Source organism: Cheilinus undulatus, linkage group 2 (assembly GCF_018320785.1).
Source record: "Cheilinus undulatus linkage group 2, ASM1832078v1, whole genome shotgun sequence".
Taxonomy (NCBI): domain Eukaryota; kingdom Metazoa; phylum Chordata; class Actinopteri; order Labriformes; family Labridae; genus Cheilinus; species Cheilinus undulatus.
In genome coordinates, this window is record NC_054866.1 from 37,640,997 (window position 1) to 37,659,712 (window position 18,716).

Here is an 18,716-nt window from a genome sequence, read left to right on the forward strand (position 1 = left end):
ATGGCAAGCGACAAGAAGACACCCCTGGGCTCCACTGAGAACCCGATCAAGTTCATGGATCAGGATTTTCAGACTCTCCTAGAAGAGTGCCTGAAATCCGGAGATCTGTTTGTTGATCCAACTTTTCCAGCTGAGCAGAAGTCCATCGGTATGCCGGAGGATCCGGATCCAAAGAAGGCGATCAAGTGGCAACGACCCAAGGTAGACCAAGTAATGATGTGAAAGTGTGTGAGGGACAGTTGAGATCCAGATGGACAGTCAGGTTTCAGAGATTTGTGTCTTTACTTAAAATATTTACCCAATGATTAAGTTTCAGAATGACCAGAGCAGGACAAAGAGTTCAGATGTATTATGTGAGTCAGGTATAGATAGGCTACCAAATATTCCCCAACATCTGTGACAGTTGCTCAAATTATTACCTGATTAAAGTTATGGAGTACTTGCTATTAAAACACAAAAGAATACCAACTACCTTAAAAAAAATTCTCAAAACATTGTTTGATAGTGCTAAAGCAACAAAAAATAAAAGGCCTAAACACCCATTGTTTGGTCATGTCTGATTCGTATTTATCAAAAGTTGCAGGCAAATTCCATCACACTGTCTAAAATCCAAAAACATGAAGACAACATTTGGAATAGCGGGCCAAACTCACTCCTCATCAGTTCCACCCACTTTTCAAGATGCTGCCAACCTGTTTTCATGCAATTTAGACAGTGCTCTCTCTTTCTTTAGTTAAAATAATGAGTGAAGTTCATGCAATTTCTGCCCTTTGTATGCCACTGTTCAATAAAATAATGGAGAGCCTACATCCTCAATATATGAAGATGTTGCAAATGCTATTTTACAGTTTAGACAGTGGGTACATGTAGAAGTTTGAAATTTCTAACAAGAAAAAATGAAAAATAGCCTATTATTGGATGTCAAGGACTTCACATAACATTTATCAGCATGTGGTGAAGTCAAAAGTATTTGTCTCTCAAATGCAGTGGAGTCAAAGTGGTAAGTGTACCCCAAAAAAATAAAACTTAAGTAGGGGACTGATACAGATAGACAGCTTGATTTATGTACTGACCAAATGGGAAAAAGTTAAATCTGGGAATAACACTGAGCTACAACCACATCTGCAGATGCACCATCATTCATTCTTATCCTTTATTTTATGAGTTACCTGAATGCAGCCTGTTACAGCTCGTTATTGACTTGTGCGGTTTTAGACAATGATGCAACATGAAATGTGCATCCAGATATTTACTCTGCTTTGCTTCATCACAGAAGCATGTAAACAGTAGAGCTCACCGGAATTAAAGGCCCTGTAAAGTGAAATCCAAAGTTTTTGTCTGAACACTCTAGATATGTTGGAATATGGTTGCTGTAAACATGTGAAAACACTGAGATCTACATGGGACTGAATTCTTGATTTGAACTGTTAGAAAACCTCTTCCTCTCACCCTTTCCTGGCTTGATGGGTGGGGCCAATATGTGGGCTCATGATGTCATGAGCCCACAGTAGGGAATGACCCCGCCCCTCTAACACTACAATATAAAATCAAAGAGCAGTTCATCTCCGTACAGTCTGTTGTTAGCTGATGTCACTGTCTTTATTGAAAGTTAACAGTCAGTTAAATGCTGTTTTTTGTTCATTGTGAGGTAAATTTGCCAAATCTATCAGCTACAGTGTTCTATGGATCATTTAAAGTATCATAATAGAGATTTGAGCCAGGAAACTGACTTTGTCTCTTCTCTGGTACAGAGCCAGGCAGCTACTCTCTGATCAGAAGGTCAACATTTAGATTATAACATTTTTTACATCTGAGAGGATTGTATTTCTCCTGAGATTTTATCATGTTAAAACAAGAGTATGGAACATTTCTACACCCGCAATATAAGGAATTGTAAATATTTTACACAATTTAGACAGTGTGTATGAGTTTCACTGTAATCTTTGATAAGTAAAAATGAAAAATCAACCAGTATTGGCTGTCCATGACTTCTTACAACATTTGTAGAGCTATAATGGAGTCCTTCAAGCATTGGTGAAGATACGGTAATGCGTTTCCCCCCCAAAATAATAATCAAGTAAGAGACAGATACTAAAAAAAGTGCACAAATAAAGTAGCAAAAGTTGTAAAGTACATTTACTTTGATAATATACATCACTACCATTAACTCAAGATGGTATCTAGATTCATTTATCAAAGCCTGATCTGTAGAACACCACAAATTATTTTTGCTTTGCAATTTCATTATAAATGAGTCATTATAAAGGAGATCTAAATGTAGCCTACGTGTTACAAATTGTAATTGACTTGTGCAGTTTTATTTAGACAATGATGCAATATGAAATCTTTGCTACATCACAGAAACACAAACAGTGCCAGAGATCGTAGATATGAAGGTAGCAGTGTTTTACTGAATAAGGTGTAGCTCAGGTTTGAAGAACTTTTGACCTGGAGCATTTGTTCAAGGGACAAAAAATTTATCAAAAAGACAAAACAAAGAAACTAAATGCACTTTCAGAAAATAAAAAAATGTCAACAAAAACGTCAATAAAGTGCTAATAAATAAGAGAGGGAATATTGAATTTATTTCTAACAAACAAATAAAATGTTCAGTATTGTAGCCTGATGCAAACTGATGAAAAATATGTATACTGTTGAAGAAACATTTGATTTTTTTTCCACACAAAAATATAGACTTCCAACAAGTGAAATGAGTCTTCAAACATTCTTAAAATATAATTTAACCTACACATTTCTTTCCTGATTAATGCTTGCAGGAGAAAAGTTTTACAAGCACACCCAACCAAGGTGGGCAGGTGCTAAGCCATCAATGAGCCAAAGATAAGCAGAAAAATGTCTCGCACACCGCAGGGCTCCAAAAATACAATTATTTATTATACCAAAGTAGTGACGTTTCGAGCACTGCTGCTCTTCATCAGTCCCCCCTGAATAATGCTTGTAAAATATCAGAAAATGATACTAATCTCTAGCAGATTTTTTTAACAGAATAAAGCATCTCAACAGACATCTTATTATGGTTCAACAACAGTCTATTCATCAGGAAAATGTGTTATTATGGCTGTTATGGCTCATCAATAGTCCAATAGAGAAAGTCAAAACAGGACAAGCAGTTTTGTGCTGGATACAAGCATAAACAAGTATAATGAAGCAGAAAGATCTGCACACCAGGAAGCTCCTGTTATAAAGATTTATTAATAATAAATCCTTGAACTGAAACTTCCTGGTGTGCAGATCTTTCTGCATCTTTAATAGTCTAAATCTCAAATACATGAATTTAATATTATACATGACAAAGAAAAACACCAAATAATCATATTTTAGAGTCTGGAACCAGAAAACGTTGTAATGTTGCATCAAAATGTGTTTTAGTGTTGTTCAGAGATGATCTGTTCCAGTGTAATACTAGTCAGTCTTTTTCTAGTCTTCTCTTTTCTTGCTGCACATCTCCTGCTAAGCTCAGTTATTTAATAAATTTGTGGTGTACCAGTATAATGTGCTACCACTGTTTTTCCCTCTCTGTAGGAAATCAGTGAGAATGCCGTGTTTGTGGAGGGCACAACTGGGACTACCGACATCTGCCAGGGCCAACTGGGTGAGCTCATCAGGAAAGCATCAGCCTCCCCCAACAATAAAATGATGATAAATGAGGATTTAAACTGGACTACGTCATGTTGACCTGCCTAAAAATTTGCATTGCAGAAAACCCACTTAACCAAAAATTAAAATATAGCATTACGTAGTCCATATTTTATGAGTACAGTGAAATGTAGTGACTTCAGAGCTTATGCACCACACAGCCTCAGGGACCAAACTTCAAACACTCAGCAAGGGGGAAGAAGGAATCACAATCTGTGTTCCCTAAATCCCGAATCTGCAGGGGGTCTACATCCCATCACAGCCTTGTGTTTAACAGCCCACAGATCCTCCTCAATTCTGTGATCTTCAGTCTGTTTCCTATTTGTGGTGAACTAAGAGACTGTTTTGTGCTCAACAGAAAACTTAGCTCCTTCATCTGGGACTCTAAAATAATGGTTTAGCTGCGTGCAGATGTGTCAATAGCTTAAATCAATATGAACCTCCCCCTTTCATCCGTATCCCATGATGGGTTATCCATGATTTATGTAGACTAAAAGTATCTGCTGCAACAGTAAGAAAAGAACAGATGTTTTCTTTTGGAGAGGAATGCTGCTTGTTATGTGTTTGTGTGAGAGAGACCAAGTTGAACCTGAAAAACACTGACAAAAACACGACGATTCCTTTAGGCTCTTAAAAAATTCAAGTAAAAATTCTCTTTAAGGTACAAAGAATCAGAGTCATGCGTTCCTCTTGTTTTTCAGGTAACTGTTGGCTGCTGGCAGCCCTCTCTTGTCTGACTATGCACCCCACACTCTTTGTGAAAGTGGTGCCACCCGGACAGAGCCTGTCTAAGCCTTACGTAGGGATCTTCCACTTCAGGGTGAGTATAGTTAGACTACATGTAGGAACAAAAACTCTCTAACTTCCTGATTACAAGTCTTCATCAAGGGATGCCAAATGTACATCTGACATCAATCTAAAAATGCTAAATCTAATTGCTCACATCAAAAATAATTAGGGAATAGAGGACATAAAGCTGCATAGAGGATGCAGAGCTCACTGACAGTGTACACAGCAAGAGTCGTCCCCCCCCCCCGTTGCAGCTTTAACAGACTCCATGCCTCTTGGAAGGTTTTCCACAAAATTTTGAGTGTTTAGGGCAGATATGTGCCATTCACTCTGTAGAGCAGTTCTGGCACTGATGTTGGATGGGAAGGCCTGGCTCACAATCTCCATTACAGCTCATCACAAAGGTGCTTAGTGGGGTTGAGGTCAGGGCTCTGTGTGAGACAGTCAAGTTCTTTCACATTGAACTTATCAAACCATTTCTTTTTAATCCTTGCTTTGTGCACTGGGGCAAAGTCATGTCTGAATAGAAAAGGACCTTCCCCAAACTGTTGCCACAAAGTTGGAAGCAATTTCCCAGGAATTCGTTATTTAGGAAGAGCAAAATTGATCTAAAGGAAACAGAGTCATAAACTCTTTTATGCTATATATCCTTAGTTTTTGTCAGACAACAAGCAGTAATATCTGTGATGGAAAAATAACATCAAGGAAGTAGAACGAAAAAAGAAATTGCAGTTTTTTGGATGGCTTGAGGTTTGCACCAAAGTGAGTGAATCCCAATTTAGTACCTGAATAAAATGGGAGACTTGTAACTAAATCAAACAAGTGAAGGGCCTGATCGAAAAATAAAGTTTTGGGGCTTCTATCGACCTTTGTCAGGCACATCACTATTATGTTGTCATTTACCACAGTGGATGGCAGAAGTGACGCTGTTTAACATTAGGCTATAGTATTCATTTTAGTTGATAATTATATTTTAGGTGTATTTGGGAGAAATACAAGTAAGATGAAGCAAAACTAGCCCAATCCACATAAATGTCAGTGACTGTCAAATGAAGTATTTCACCTCAGAAACAGAGAAACTTGTGAAGAGCGGACTGAATGAGACGTTTCTCTGTACACAGGCAGTGATCTAAAGCATACAAAAGCCTTGATGCCTACACAGCTGTCCACTATAACTCCTCTTTGCTTACTGTTTCAGTAGAGTATCAAAATAAGCTCACATTCATGTTTTCAACCGTAAAACTGATGTCTGCTAGCATTAGCATAAGCCCATTCAGTGCCCCTGTTACAAATGATTGTTATGGAAAGGGCTTGCTTAGGGCGTATTTATTAGCACTAGCATCTAGTGCTATGCTACTAGTGAGTAGCATACACCTTTTGCCGTCCAGGTGGGGGAGAGGCCAGACAGAACAGACTGGTCTGGAATTTTTTTCAACAGTTCAACCCACTTCCTCAGAGGTGAGCACTTAAAGCTACAAGTAGGTGTGAGTAGCTATTTTTAAGGTTTGTTTCAGCTTATTCAAGTTGCTAAATTTGACTCTACTAAGATTTTGACTGTCAGTACTAAATGCTAAACTCAAGGCTTCAGTCTTCAGTCTTTACCTTTAGTTTAGTTTAGTTTAGTTTAGTTTAGTTTATCTAGGGACTGTGTGCAATGACATTGATCACTCATACAAAGTAAATGAAAACATGCTTGAACCAGATTTAGCGAGTCGCTAATTCCCATTTGTTGTCCACATAAGCTGACACAAAACATACATAAAAGTCCCAGAAACAGGGGCAGACACCTGACGAGACCACAGCTGACAAGACAAAGTACAAAAGGATCAGACCTGGTACCTAGATTACCCAAAAAGTAACCCAGCTACTGACAAACTGGGAGGAGATTTGGATGTGTTAAGATAGTAGCAGGTGATGCATCCTTGAGCCATTAGCTGCCAGCAGATAATAAGTAGGCTTTGCAATTTGGCCTTTTCTAAACACAACCCTTTTTACTAACACCTGAAGACATTTATTTTATGGGACAATTGTGTTAAATGTTTGCTATTCTATTATTAAGTCTGTCTAATCAATGACTTAAGCAGACAAGCATGACATAAATAATTTGCACAATAAAAACTTTATAGATAGAAACGTCAGGGCTTAATTAAGACCACAACCAAGTCAACTGATTAAAGGGTCTTCAGAAATCATCTTTGAAACAACTTTTCATGTTTTTCTGTGTTGTGCGAGGCTTTCTAGTTAAAAGAAAATATTACACAGTTTGTTTTATGTGTGTTAGGGTTTATGACCTGAGGACAGGACAAGTATTGATGATTAAGTTTGATTTATAAACCTATCTTTCTACCCATATCTCATGATCCTACTCACTCCTTTCATGTTATCAGCGTTATATTTTTATTTATCTGATTTGGCTCTGTTGTTCCAGACTTTGCTCATTTTTAACTGTCTAGCACAGCAAACAGGTATAAACTCATCTTTAAGACAACACTACACGGTGGTCTCACACGTACAGAAAGAATAAAAATAAAACCTCATCTTTATTACCTCATTAGATGTGGCGATTCTAATCTGGAGAGTTCATCATTCACCAGCTCTGACCTGCACAGAACAATAAAATATCCTCTTATTAGACGTATTAATCTTTTCACAGCATCTAAACAAACACCGCAGTTAGACATACATCATTTTTATGTTTTTTTTGTCAGCCATTATTTTGCCCCAGAGCTGTGGACCTTTAGAGACTGTTAGGGAGAATGTGACATGACTTAACAAGCAGGATGGAAGGACTGGAAACTCATTCTGCTCTGTCAGGGTGATTGGAAAGCAGTCCAGACATGCAGGTAGTGAAACCCCAGGGACACACACAAACACAAACACACACATACAGAGAGCTGTAGGTATGAAAGGCCAGTACAGGCCTGCTCTCGGCCGCTGTTATGTACACAGAGTTTGCAGTACAGTACAGCCCCCGAGTCATGACCAGTAACTGCTTTGGGAGGTGCTCTAATAGGATTAGACAGATTGGAGAACAATGTCTTTATTCAGTTTGTCCTTTTATTCATGACAGGGTTTTATTAGTAAGATCTGGACAGCTGATTGCTCCTGAGGCAAGCTCTGTTTTAGATTCTGTATAAAAATGTTTCGTATTTTGTTGACATTTTTCCCTGATGTGCATGAATAACAAAAAGCAGAATTATCAAAGTTCAAGTGTACTTAACAACAAGAAAAGTCCTGCATTTATCTCTGTCTTTATCTGAGGTACAAGTGATTTAATGAAAACTTACTAAAGTGTCACAACTAAAAATGCCAAATGTGTAATAGCTGTTTAAAGAGAAAAATCTCTTAAAATAAAGCTGCAGTAGGTAAATGTAGAGCTAATTTCAAATGATAACCATAGATTATGTTCTACTAACAGTTTAATGATAAGATGGCTAACAGGAGACCCTTTTTGCAGAGTGGCTGATGGGTTGACTCATGCCCTAATCTTGATGCACCCCAAACTCTTTCCATGTGCACTGCATCATCAGATTCAAACTGATGATGATGCACATGGAATAATACTTTTTTTGCACCTTATTACCAAATTTCAGAAAGTGACCTGTGTGCACCTGCACCAGTTTCTTCCTTGGATTTGCCTGTGACAAGGAGTCCATTGAATCTTTTTTTTTTAGTAAGTGATACAAAGCTTGAGTCCGTTAGTTCACCAAGAAAATATTTGATTAGTACAATTCTATCATTTATAAGTAACAGAGGGAAATGCAGTCCTTCCATCACTTGTGTTCCTTATAAAGTGAAGAAATACGTGTTTTGTTTAAAAAATTCCTAATTCCAGTTTAATGACAAGCCTGAGCTTTCAAAAGCATCAGGGCTACTGATCCAAAATAAGTGGTAAAAATTAAAAAGGCATTCCAAACAAAATCTCAGGTCTCAGGAGGTAAAGCTTTGCCATCATTACGCTTTAATATGCTCATATTGATTCCTCCATGGCGTGATATTAGCATGTACACATCCGTCTATTCACACTGTGAGAGAGCATGACACAGCATGCGCACACACACTAGCTGCTACTGGCTCCACTGATCCTGTGTTTGCCTCTGTTATTACCTCTAAAGACAGCACAGACAGCGGATGACTCTGTCCCCCTGATAACACCTCTGCAAAGCTCACACTGAAGGCGAAACATCACAGGTGTCATTTAACCAGCCTTTTGCTTAACATTTCACCTTCTAGAGGCAGAGAAAGAGGTAGAGACAGAGTGGGTCCTTGCCTTCTTATGAATAATTACAATGCACCCGCCTAGCCTCAATGGCCTTAAGCACCAACAAACTTCAACCCCATGGCAGCTAGTAAATCTCAGAAAATTCTCTCAGAAAAGTTGTTATACATTCTTCAGCAAACTCTTGCATTCAAACACACACAGGAAAACACAGAGAGATGCTCTCACTGTCTCTGATGGTGAGATAATGAGTCAGCACTGAGTGTTGCAACCCAGGAGTATAAAAGCTTGCCACACCTGGCACTGCAGTGATTGATCCACCCTCAGTGACTGGCCAGTGTGATCTCCCTCACAGTATCTGCTACCCCCTGCTGACCGATCAAGCAGTTCTCTTGTTATCAAAAGAAAAAAACATAAGAAGTATTGTTCTTTCTTGTTAACTTTCCTACTAATTTATTTTATCCATTTCTTATTTTCTCACACATTCTTCCCATCTCGCTCTCTCTGTCCTGTGCAGTTCTGGCAGTATGGTGAGTGGGTGGAGGTGGTGGTGGATGACAGGCTGCCAGTACGAGAAGGCCGTCTGCTCTTCAGCTACTCTCACACCCGCCATGAGTACTGGAGCGCCCTGGTGGAGAAGGCCTATGCCAAGTCAGTTGCCACTAGCAGCATATGTTTCTGGGTTGTAATGTCTGAGATCACCCACTCTTTTCCTGTGTGTGTCTTTGTGTGACGCTGCCGTGATTTGTTATTAGAGATAATATCTCACCTCTCGTATGCAGGCTTGTTGGAAGCTACGGAAGCCTGAAGGGTGGCAACATCTCAGAGGGGATGGAAGATTTTACAGGAGGCATCGCTTACTCACTGGAAGTTTCCTCTCGTACCCCTCAGGTCCTCTGGAGGTCTCTGACAGCTGCTCTGTCTAGAGGCAGTCTGCTCAGCTGCTTCATAGAGGTACGCACACCTCAGAGTGTTCACAGCTGTCGATGACACGAGACAAATGGAACTATTAGTAATTCAAATTTGCTTGAAATTGTGTGACATATTTTTCTCTTTTGTCTTCATAGGCCAGCAGCTATCGTGACGTAGGTCAAGTGACAGGAGACGGGCTAATAAAGGGGCACGCTTACGCCATCACCGACACTGACAAGGTCAGTACCATGTCACCTCTTACCAACAAAAAAAACTAAAACTAATGATTTAAATGATTTTATTCCCATTGAAATTGGTTGCCTTTGGTTTTTAGGTGAAAAAAGGTTCAGATGAGGTTTTGCTGCTGAGACTGAGGAACCCATGGGGTTTTGTTGAATATCGTGGACCCTGGAGTGATAAGTGAGGGTGTTTTAATGTCTTATAGCAAACAAACTCACAGATTAAATAATCTCCACTAAGGTTCATGCTTCTCCTTGACTCTGTGTGACTGCAGGAGTAAAGAGTGGGACCAAGTGGACAAAGTAGAGAAGGAAAGGATTGAACTGAAGAAGAAAGAAGACGGCGAGTTCTGGTATGTGGCAGACAATAAAACATTACAGCTAACACAGAAATATGGGGTTGTAAAATACACTACTACAAGTACAGTATCATCCTAATGATCTTCATCACTGAATTTGATGCTTGTAGAGTATGCTGTGTCCTGCTTGGTGAAAAATGATGCAAAAACAGGTCTAGAGTTTTGATTCTCAAGCAGGAAAACACCTGAAGCCAAAAGAAAACCACAGTTTGAATCAATAATAAACTGATAAGAATGTGGATATCATGCATCATATTTGCTGGTAATGCCTGACAGGTGGATTTCTATAAAATGGATAGACCATTAAACCAATCCAGACTATTACTTTTTTAATTTTAATCATTTTTGGTGTTTGTAAATAGGGTGATGGATTAAAGAAAGATACCTAATACAAATCAACAAACTTTTCCATATTTCCGAATTTAATAATGTTATGAAAGCCTAATAAGAAAATGTGGGGGACCTGATGTGGCCCTCGGCCGCCAGTTGATGATTACTGACTTGAAAGAGCATCTCTTGGTAGGAGGGGGATAGAAAATTATTGTTTTATAAATCACTGTATAGCACTTGGCACAAATTTTTGTTTACGAGGAACTTTATTCATAAAATAGTATTGAATAGTTCTGAAAACAGACAAAAGTAGTGGAGCAAGAAGACATTTTTCCCCTGAGTTGGAGGAGAGTAGAAGTACATGGCTTGTGAATTCAAAGTGTTTCATTTAGTATCTTAATTCAAAATGGAAATTTAAATAATAAGAAAGTACAAGAATCTTACATTTGTAAGTTAGTGCAGCTCTTGATGAAACTTTTGTTGTGAGCAATGTCGTCTTCCAGGATCAGTTCAGAGGATTTCTCCCACCTGTTTGACATCGTGGAGCTCTGCAGTGTTAACCCTGACACTCTCGTTGAGGGAGGCACACCTACCTCTCCTTCCTCTCCGTCTGTCTGGACCATCAGTGAACATGAAGGATTCTGGATATCGGGCAGCACTGCTGGTGGAAGCCGCAGATACCATAGTGCGTCTAAGACTCTTTATTTGCATAAATATAAACTTGTTTTTCTACCAAGAACTTATCAAAATCATAATACCTTTATGTTTTCACCTCAGGGTCATTCTGGAAGAATCCACAGTTTGAGCTGGTTCTCACAGAGCAGGACCAACCAGAAGAGGACGATGAAGATGACGATGATGATGACGATGATGAGGAGGAGATGACCCCAGAGGAAAAGAAGAGAGCAGAGAAACAGAAGCGGAAAGCCAAACAGTGCACCGTGCTGGTGGAGCTGCTGCAGAAGAACCGCAGGAAGAAGGATAAAGTCCACTTTCTCTACATAGCTTTCCACATCTACAAGGTCACGTCATTAATATTTCCCTCCATCCTGGTTTTACTTATTGATCTGTTGAATCATCTAGGTTCTTTTTCTAGAAAATTAAAGCACTAAAATTTGTTTTTGCCTTTTTGTTACTACAGGTCCCACCTGAGGTAATTATCTTTTGACCATGACATTTTGAATTGATATCAGAGTAATTATTATTCACTGTGTGATATCTTTCTCATACAGCTGCAGGGTGTCTGCCTGAGCCGCAACTTCTTCCAGAAAAATCGCCCTGTAGGTCGCTCTGGGAAATATCAAGCTCAGAGGTGAAAGGCTAGCATGAGAAGTTTTCTTGAAAATCTGTTGGTGACAGAATAAAATTTGGCCCTGTTGCCTTTAAGAGCAGTAAAACTTCTTCCATGTTGTGCTCAAGGCCGCCCATATGGGGGATAAAAGAGAGAGCTTTCTGGGGCCCAGCCAGATGGAGGGCCCATGGGGGTTAGGAAAACCATGATCCACTGTAAAGTTAATCTGTGATAACCATATTCTATATTCAACACAAATAATAACCACTTCTGTTAAAGACACAAACCCCTTTTTGAACAACAGAATTGCCTTTATTGTTAATTTTAACATCTGGCTGGGCACATTGACTAAACCATTTGACAAGTAATATCAGACTTCATAGCTAAACCATGATCTACACAAACATCAGGATGCCAGGGAATTAGGTAGAGGGAACTGAGTAAGCTTAAGGGAAAAATGATAAAATAATTGTAAAAGGGAATAAAGGCTAAAATTGGTAAGAAAAAGTAGGTTAAAGAGGCAAAAATGGGATAAAAGGAGAAAAAATGGTTAAGAAGTGCAAAAGAAATGGGCAAAAATAGGTGGAAATGGTGAAAAGAGGTTTGAAGGGGGCAAAATGGGTTTCAGGTGGTTAAAAAGTTGTCATAAGAGGCACAAATGGGTTAAAAGTGGCTAAAATTGTTGAAAACAGTACTGAAAGTGGTATCACAGTGGCATAAATGGGTTAAAAGAGAAAAAAAAAGGTTATAAGAGGCAAAAAGTAGATAAACGCAGCAATAAATGGGTTAAGAATGGCAAAAAGTGGCAAAGTAGGCAGAAAATGGTAAAAAGCAGTTTAAAAGAGACAAAAGTGGATTCAAATGGGAAAAAAAAATTATATGAAATAAAAATGGGTAGAAATCTGAAAAAAAAGATGCAAAAATTTGCAGAAACAGTGATGAAAAGGGTTTAAAAAGGATACAGATAAGTAATTTGGACATCAGAACCCAGCAATTGTTTGACACACTTTTAAGCTCCAAAATGAAGTAACTGTTAGCCAGGACGCTAGCTCCACTGTTTCTGATCCAACACACAAGTGTCGATATCATCAATAATATTGATGTATATTATATTTTCTCAGAGGAGTTTGGAGGAAGATTCATCTGGACCCTGGTAACTACATCATCGTGGCCTCCACCTATCGACCCAACATCCCTGGAGATTTCTTCGTCCGCATTTTCTCCAAGACTGGAAACACCCTCGGGTAAGTGTGAGGGCATTCAGCTTTAAATTCCTTAAAAACAGCATGAAATTAAGATAGTCAAGTGGAATTTAACGTTTCCCCATCAGAGCTCTTTTATATTAGCCACATTGTGTAAACGTTACCTACTAAATGTGTGCGTCATACATTTTGGTTAAGTAATGACCCACAACACTTCCTGAGGGCTCAGTGGTTCCTGAATCACCTCCTGCCTTACTCTCTTTGAACAGCAGAGTCATGTCACCCACACTGCCCTCAGACAGGGTTCACAGCATCATAATTCTAAATATTTAGGGAAAATGCTGCATGAGAATAGACAACTAAAACCACTTTTGATACAATAATCAATATTACAGCAGAGGGCACTGCAGTATGAGTGATCCCTCTGATTACAAGCAACTTTAGTCCAACAGAGTTCAAAGTGATTACTAGTACATTAATTCAATATTTTACAACACTTCTGAGGGACTTGTATGATCTACTTTACTGATTTTTAAGTTTTTCTGTAAATTGTTAGTTAATTCTATTAATACTCCTGTATTTCCTGCTGCTATATTGTGTATAAGAGCAACAGTGATGGCCACATTTAAAGGCTAGAGGATAAATACAATGTTTCTGAATTTGGATTTTTAGGCAGCTAAAGCTTAACTTATTTCTAGAGATGCACCTACTATGACAATTAGAGGGCAGCAATTAGGGGGCCCTGGGGTACAGGTGGTCTTGTGGCTACGTCACATCCCAAGTACTAAGCCTCTTCCAAGTGGACAGCGCAGGTTCAAATATGACCTGCAGCTCCTTTCCCACATTCTCCCCTCTCCTGCTCTATCTACTGTCCTGTCCTCCTCAAAAAGGTCCCAAATGATTAAATCTTTAATATTATGGTCCCTGCAAAACCATATTGTTTTATGTTAAGCAGCTCAATAAATCTGCTGCTTGGAGCTGGAAAGTACAAGGCTTCCTTTCAGATTTGATGGTTAAAAAAATCGTATTAATTTACATACAGTGACCCATAATGACAAGGTGAAAACTGACTTTTTGCAAATTTATTAAAAATGAAAGTCTTAAGTTTCACATTAACAGCAGTTGAAATTTAGCTCAGGATTTCTCCCATTTCCCAAAAACTTTGTTGAGACATTTCTACCCCTTGATTGGGGTCCATCAGTGGTAAATTAAATTTATTGGACATGATTTGGAAAGGCAGTCACCTCTTGATTGAAGGCCTCACAGCTGACAACACACATCTGAGATAAAAATTAAGAGATGAGGTCAAAGAAACTGCCTACAGAGTTCAGAGACAGGATTGTTGCAAGGCACAGATCTGGGGAAAGTTACAAAAAGTTAAATTGCAGTAAAGGTTCTCAAAGGCAAATCATGTCCAATTTAATTCTCTACAGGTAGACTCCAATCAAGGTGTACAAACATCTCAGCAAAGATTCGGAGAGATGGGAGGCACTTGAACTAAATACCAAGTGTTTATGCAAAGGGTCTGAATACTTATGTCAATGTAATATTTCAGTTTTTTTTTGTTTTTGTTTTTTTTTTTTAATTTGCAAAAAATTCTAAAATTTTGTTCTCACCTTGTCTTTATGGAGTACTGAGGGTAGATGAATGAGAGTTTTTTTACCCCCAACTAGCATCAGGCTGCAACATGACAAAATTGAAAAGGTGAATGGGATGTGAATACTTTTTGAATACAATGTATGTCTTAACAAAATAAACATCACACGTGATCATTTTACAAAAAAATGATTAGTCAATAAACAAAACGGAATAACATGAAGCTTTTCGCTTAATTTTGCCTTATCTGTATCAGTGATACAAAGAAAAATAAATACAGCAGTATTCTTCGAATTATACTATGTAAATGTCTTCCAGTTTCATCAATTTACATCATTTGATTTGATCTTTTTTTTTTACAGCTACAGAAAGTTACACCATTTCAATTCATTATTGAGGCAATTCACTAACTTATCCTCCAAAACTAACACACATCTGTATTTTAAATCTAAATAAATTTAAATATAGATGTATTGCTATGATTTAGCACATTACTAGTGATCCCACTGCATCCCTGAAGAAGTATTTTGACCATTACACATGCTTTGTATAGCTGGGATCTGTGCCAACACCAAAGGATATCTCTCAGTGTGTAGGCCTCACTCATCATTTTCATTGATAATCTAAATGTTTGTGTCATCTTTGTGTCCCAGCACTCAGGACTTCACCTGCTCCTCTGGCTTCCTCCCTGTAAGTGTCACATACATTACAACAAAACATCAAGCAAAAAGGGGAAAAAGTGCATCTATGTGTTATGGCATGTTTGTGCTGTACAGGTTATGGCTGCTCCTGTTCGCCCGGAGGATCATGTCAGAGTTGAAAAAACGTTTGATGAGGAGGCTGGCCCTGTAAGAATTCCTCAGCATTAAATTTAACCTTTATGTTTTTGGTCTTTGTTTAAAATATTCATTTATTTTCTTCCATCCATCCCTGCAGGATGACCGACTGAATGCCCAGGAGCTCATGAATCTGGTCAACTCAGGTAACAGTGTAACACTGTTAGCTCAGTGGTCCTCAGCTGGTCTATCTCAGAACCCACCACCACCTCCTTAATGAGAAATCATGACCAAAACTTATCTCAACGTATCTTATTTTAAAAAATATGATGCAGTTTAGACCTTAGATATATCAACGAAGGAACAGAAAAAACAAATATGTTTAAGGGAAATCATTACAGAAGCCCTGAAAGAATGTGTAAGCATACATCTGATTAAACTCTTTTTTGCTATTATATCAGGGAAACTGTGGTTGTTTTTAAGTCTGCCTACAGAATTCACTGGGCCCCTGAAAAACTCTGTAAATGGGCCTGTCCTAGTTCTGATTTATTGATGAGATCAATGTAAGTGATGGGTCAGTAACAATCCTGCTTGCCTTCTTTCTAACAGTTACCTCATTTTGGAGATAAACAGTTTCAACATTTTATTTGGTTCTAATGTTGAAAATATTTATTCATGCCAATTTTAACCCCTTTCCAACACTTTTTTGCCCCTTTTTACCAATTTACCTGCCAATTTTGCATCTTTATGGGCACATCTAGCCTATGTTTGCAACTTTAAATCTTTTTTTTTTCCTTTAACTCTTTTTTGACCTATTTTTAATTTTATTTGAACTCCTGTCACCACTCTTCCTGCCCATATTATCAATAATTCAAACTCTTTTTTGCACACTGAACCTCCCTTCACCAATTCTCCTAGTCATTTGCCCCTTTCCCCCTGAATAACCCATTTGCTATTTTTTACCAAATTTGACCAGTCACAAATCTTTTACCTCTTTTAACCCATTTATTGCCACTTTTGAACTCTTTTATCTGCCAGCATCTCCCAATTTAATCCACTTTTGCCACTCTTAATCAATGCTAATCTCTTAATGACCCATTATTACCACTTTTTGACCCATTTCTGCCACTTTCACAATTTTTAAAATCATGTTTCCCTCAAAGTTGTCTTTGTTTCTTCGGCTTTATTTTCTTGCATCCTGCATTTGTGTACATTACGTTTTATGAATTCTTTTCTTATTTTTGAGATGGTTTAGTTCAGTGTGCCAACCCACATTGTTAAAATCACCAAAAACAAAGTGATTCTGTTTAAAGAGAAAAGGTTTACATTTTGAAAAAGGAGAAAAATAAAGTATTTGTCATTATGTCTGCTCAGGACTTCTTCACATTATGGACCTTTTGCTAATTTTTATTTTTTACATGTATACATTTGTAACCCACAGAAAACAGCCAATGACCCACTTTTGGGCCTTGATCCAGCAGTTGAGAACCTCTGATTTAAGCTGGTTCTAAAGCCGTTTACTTTTACTACACAATACCTCTAAAGGCCACTAGATGGGAGCAAAGCAGTGACACGCTCCTTCTTCAGTGATGCCTCAAAGGTCAGCAGTCTAGACAGAGGCTCTTTGCTGCAGTCAGATCGAGTACAGTGAGCTGGGTGAACTAATAAAAGTGACGGCATTTGTCCTCAAATTCACCTCGTCTGTTAATCCACTTAAACCCCTGATTTCTCTCTGTGTATCAATCGTTATCTTTCTATTGTGATCACAGTTTTGGAGAAAGATTACCATCTGCCTCTGGAGACGTGCAGGCAGCTCATCTTTGCAGAGCATGTATCCTTTTGTCTCTAGTATCTTCTTTAGCACTGCTTCTTTGACTGTACATGTATGTGTGGATTTATACAAGTTTTCATGAGTTAGCATCTCTTCTTCAAACGTTGACTTACTCTGGCTTGTTTTGCTATGCATTTGGGGCATGATTCTTGCTGATGAAGGGGTTTAGAAACCTCAGTTTTCTGGTTGAGTCATGAGGTGCCACCCTGCTGTTCTTTTTTGCTACCTACCTTCAAAACTTTATCACCCTGTCTCCTGTCCTGTGAGATGACCTTAACTGTTTCCGGCAGACTAAAGGGCGCTCCAGTCTCAGCCGTAAACAAACAGAAACCATGCTGTCCAATCTGCGCACTCTGCAGGTACAGCTCAGCGTGAATCTGTGCATCTGAGAGAGATAAGAAACATTCATACTCACTCTGATGCCTCTATCTTTCGTAGTCCATCTTCTTCCAGTTTGACGAGGACTCTTCTGGCACCATGAGCCCCTTTGAGCTCAACTCAGCAATGGAAGCTGTTGGTAGGAGCCCACAAACACACATATGGATACACACAAAAGTCTGCTGTATGTTGGCACACAGATGGTTTGGCTTCACACCTTCCTCCTCTCCTTTGTGTCACAGGGATGAAGTGTGATGGTCAGGTAGCTCAGCTGCTCTCTGCTCGCTTTGCATCTGGAGAGCTTCACCTACCCTTCCACGGCTTTGTGTCCTGTGTCACAAGACTGTCCAAACTCTTTGGTAAAGCATGCACAAACAAAAGCATCCATTACACTACAATTAGATAGACAGTATAATTTATTTCATTTATTGTTTAGCACCATTTCAGTCGTTGTGTCCCGTCCATGCATCTTTACAGCTATGCCACAAATTGTATTGACCAAAACTGATTGTAAAACATTTACCCTGCACAAGCTACTCTTCAATAATTAATTTGATGGTTAGGTGTAAAGATGACTCATCTGCTCTAAACCCTCTATATATATTCATTCTTAAATTATTATCATATAAAAAAGCTTGCAGAGGATATTTTAAAAGCCCTTAAAGTATCCATTACACTGGTCAATACCGATATGGATAAATACACACCATTTTTTTGTTAACAAGCATCTGTAGTGCAAAGAGAAGCTAAGCCTAAAGAGCTGAGAGAGGAGCATGAATATAGATGGTCTGGTAGTTACTTTATATTTGGGAGTTCATTCAAAATGTTCAGGGATCACGATGAGCCTCCTAGGACACAGGGAAACAACCCATACCTGATGGTGCACCTGTTTATTTTACCAATAAGTGAGGTCAGTACATGATACATATGTAAAAAGAACTGCCAGTATGTCAGTTGGAAAAATTGTCAGAAATGAAAATATCTACCGATATTTTACTTTTTCAGCTTATATCTGCCAATACTGATATCATGCCAGGAATATCAAGCATCCCTTATTTTAAGCTGGTTATGAAACAAACAAAATCTAATGATAATGCATCTTTACTTCCAACTAAGAGAAAAAAGATTAACTATATA

At 38.5% G+C, this 18,716-nt stretch overlaps 1 protein-coding gene across 1 annotated transcript in view; it reads left to right on the forward strand.

Moving 5' to 3' along the window:
• capn12 (calpain 12) overlaps positions 1-18,716 on the forward strand; it is a 21,897-nt gene continuing 3,181 nt past the window's right edge. The window contains exons 1-20 of the mRNA XM_041797679.1: positions 1-201; positions 3,544-3,613; positions 4,359-4,477; positions 9,183-9,316; positions 9,448-9,619; positions 9,733-9,816; positions 9,912-9,997; positions 10,092-10,169; positions 11,009-11,190; positions 11,283-11,527; positions 11,647-11,658; positions 11,738-11,817; positions 12,918-13,040; positions 15,248-15,284; positions 15,371-15,442; positions 15,531-15,576; positions 17,140-17,201; positions 17,492-17,560; positions 17,640-17,718; positions 17,822-17,938. Of these exons, the coding sequence (XP_041653613.1) occupies positions 1-201; positions 3,544-3,613; positions 4,359-4,477; positions 9,183-9,316; positions 9,448-9,619; positions 9,733-9,816; positions 9,912-9,997; positions 10,092-10,169; positions 11,009-11,190; positions 11,283-11,527; positions 11,647-11,658; positions 11,738-11,817; positions 12,918-13,040; positions 15,248-15,284; positions 15,371-15,442; positions 15,531-15,576; positions 17,140-17,201; positions 17,492-17,560; positions 17,640-17,718; positions 17,822-17,938 (2,068 nt within the window). The remainder of the gene's footprint in view (positions 202-3,543; positions 3,614-4,358; positions 4,478-9,182; positions 9,317-9,447; positions 9,620-9,732; positions 9,817-9,911; positions 9,998-10,091; positions 10,170-11,008; positions 11,191-11,282; positions 11,528-11,646; positions 11,659-11,737; positions 11,818-12,917; positions 13,041-15,247; positions 15,285-15,370; positions 15,443-15,530; positions 15,577-17,139; positions 17,202-17,491; positions 17,561-17,639; positions 17,719-17,821; positions 17,939-18,716) is intronic.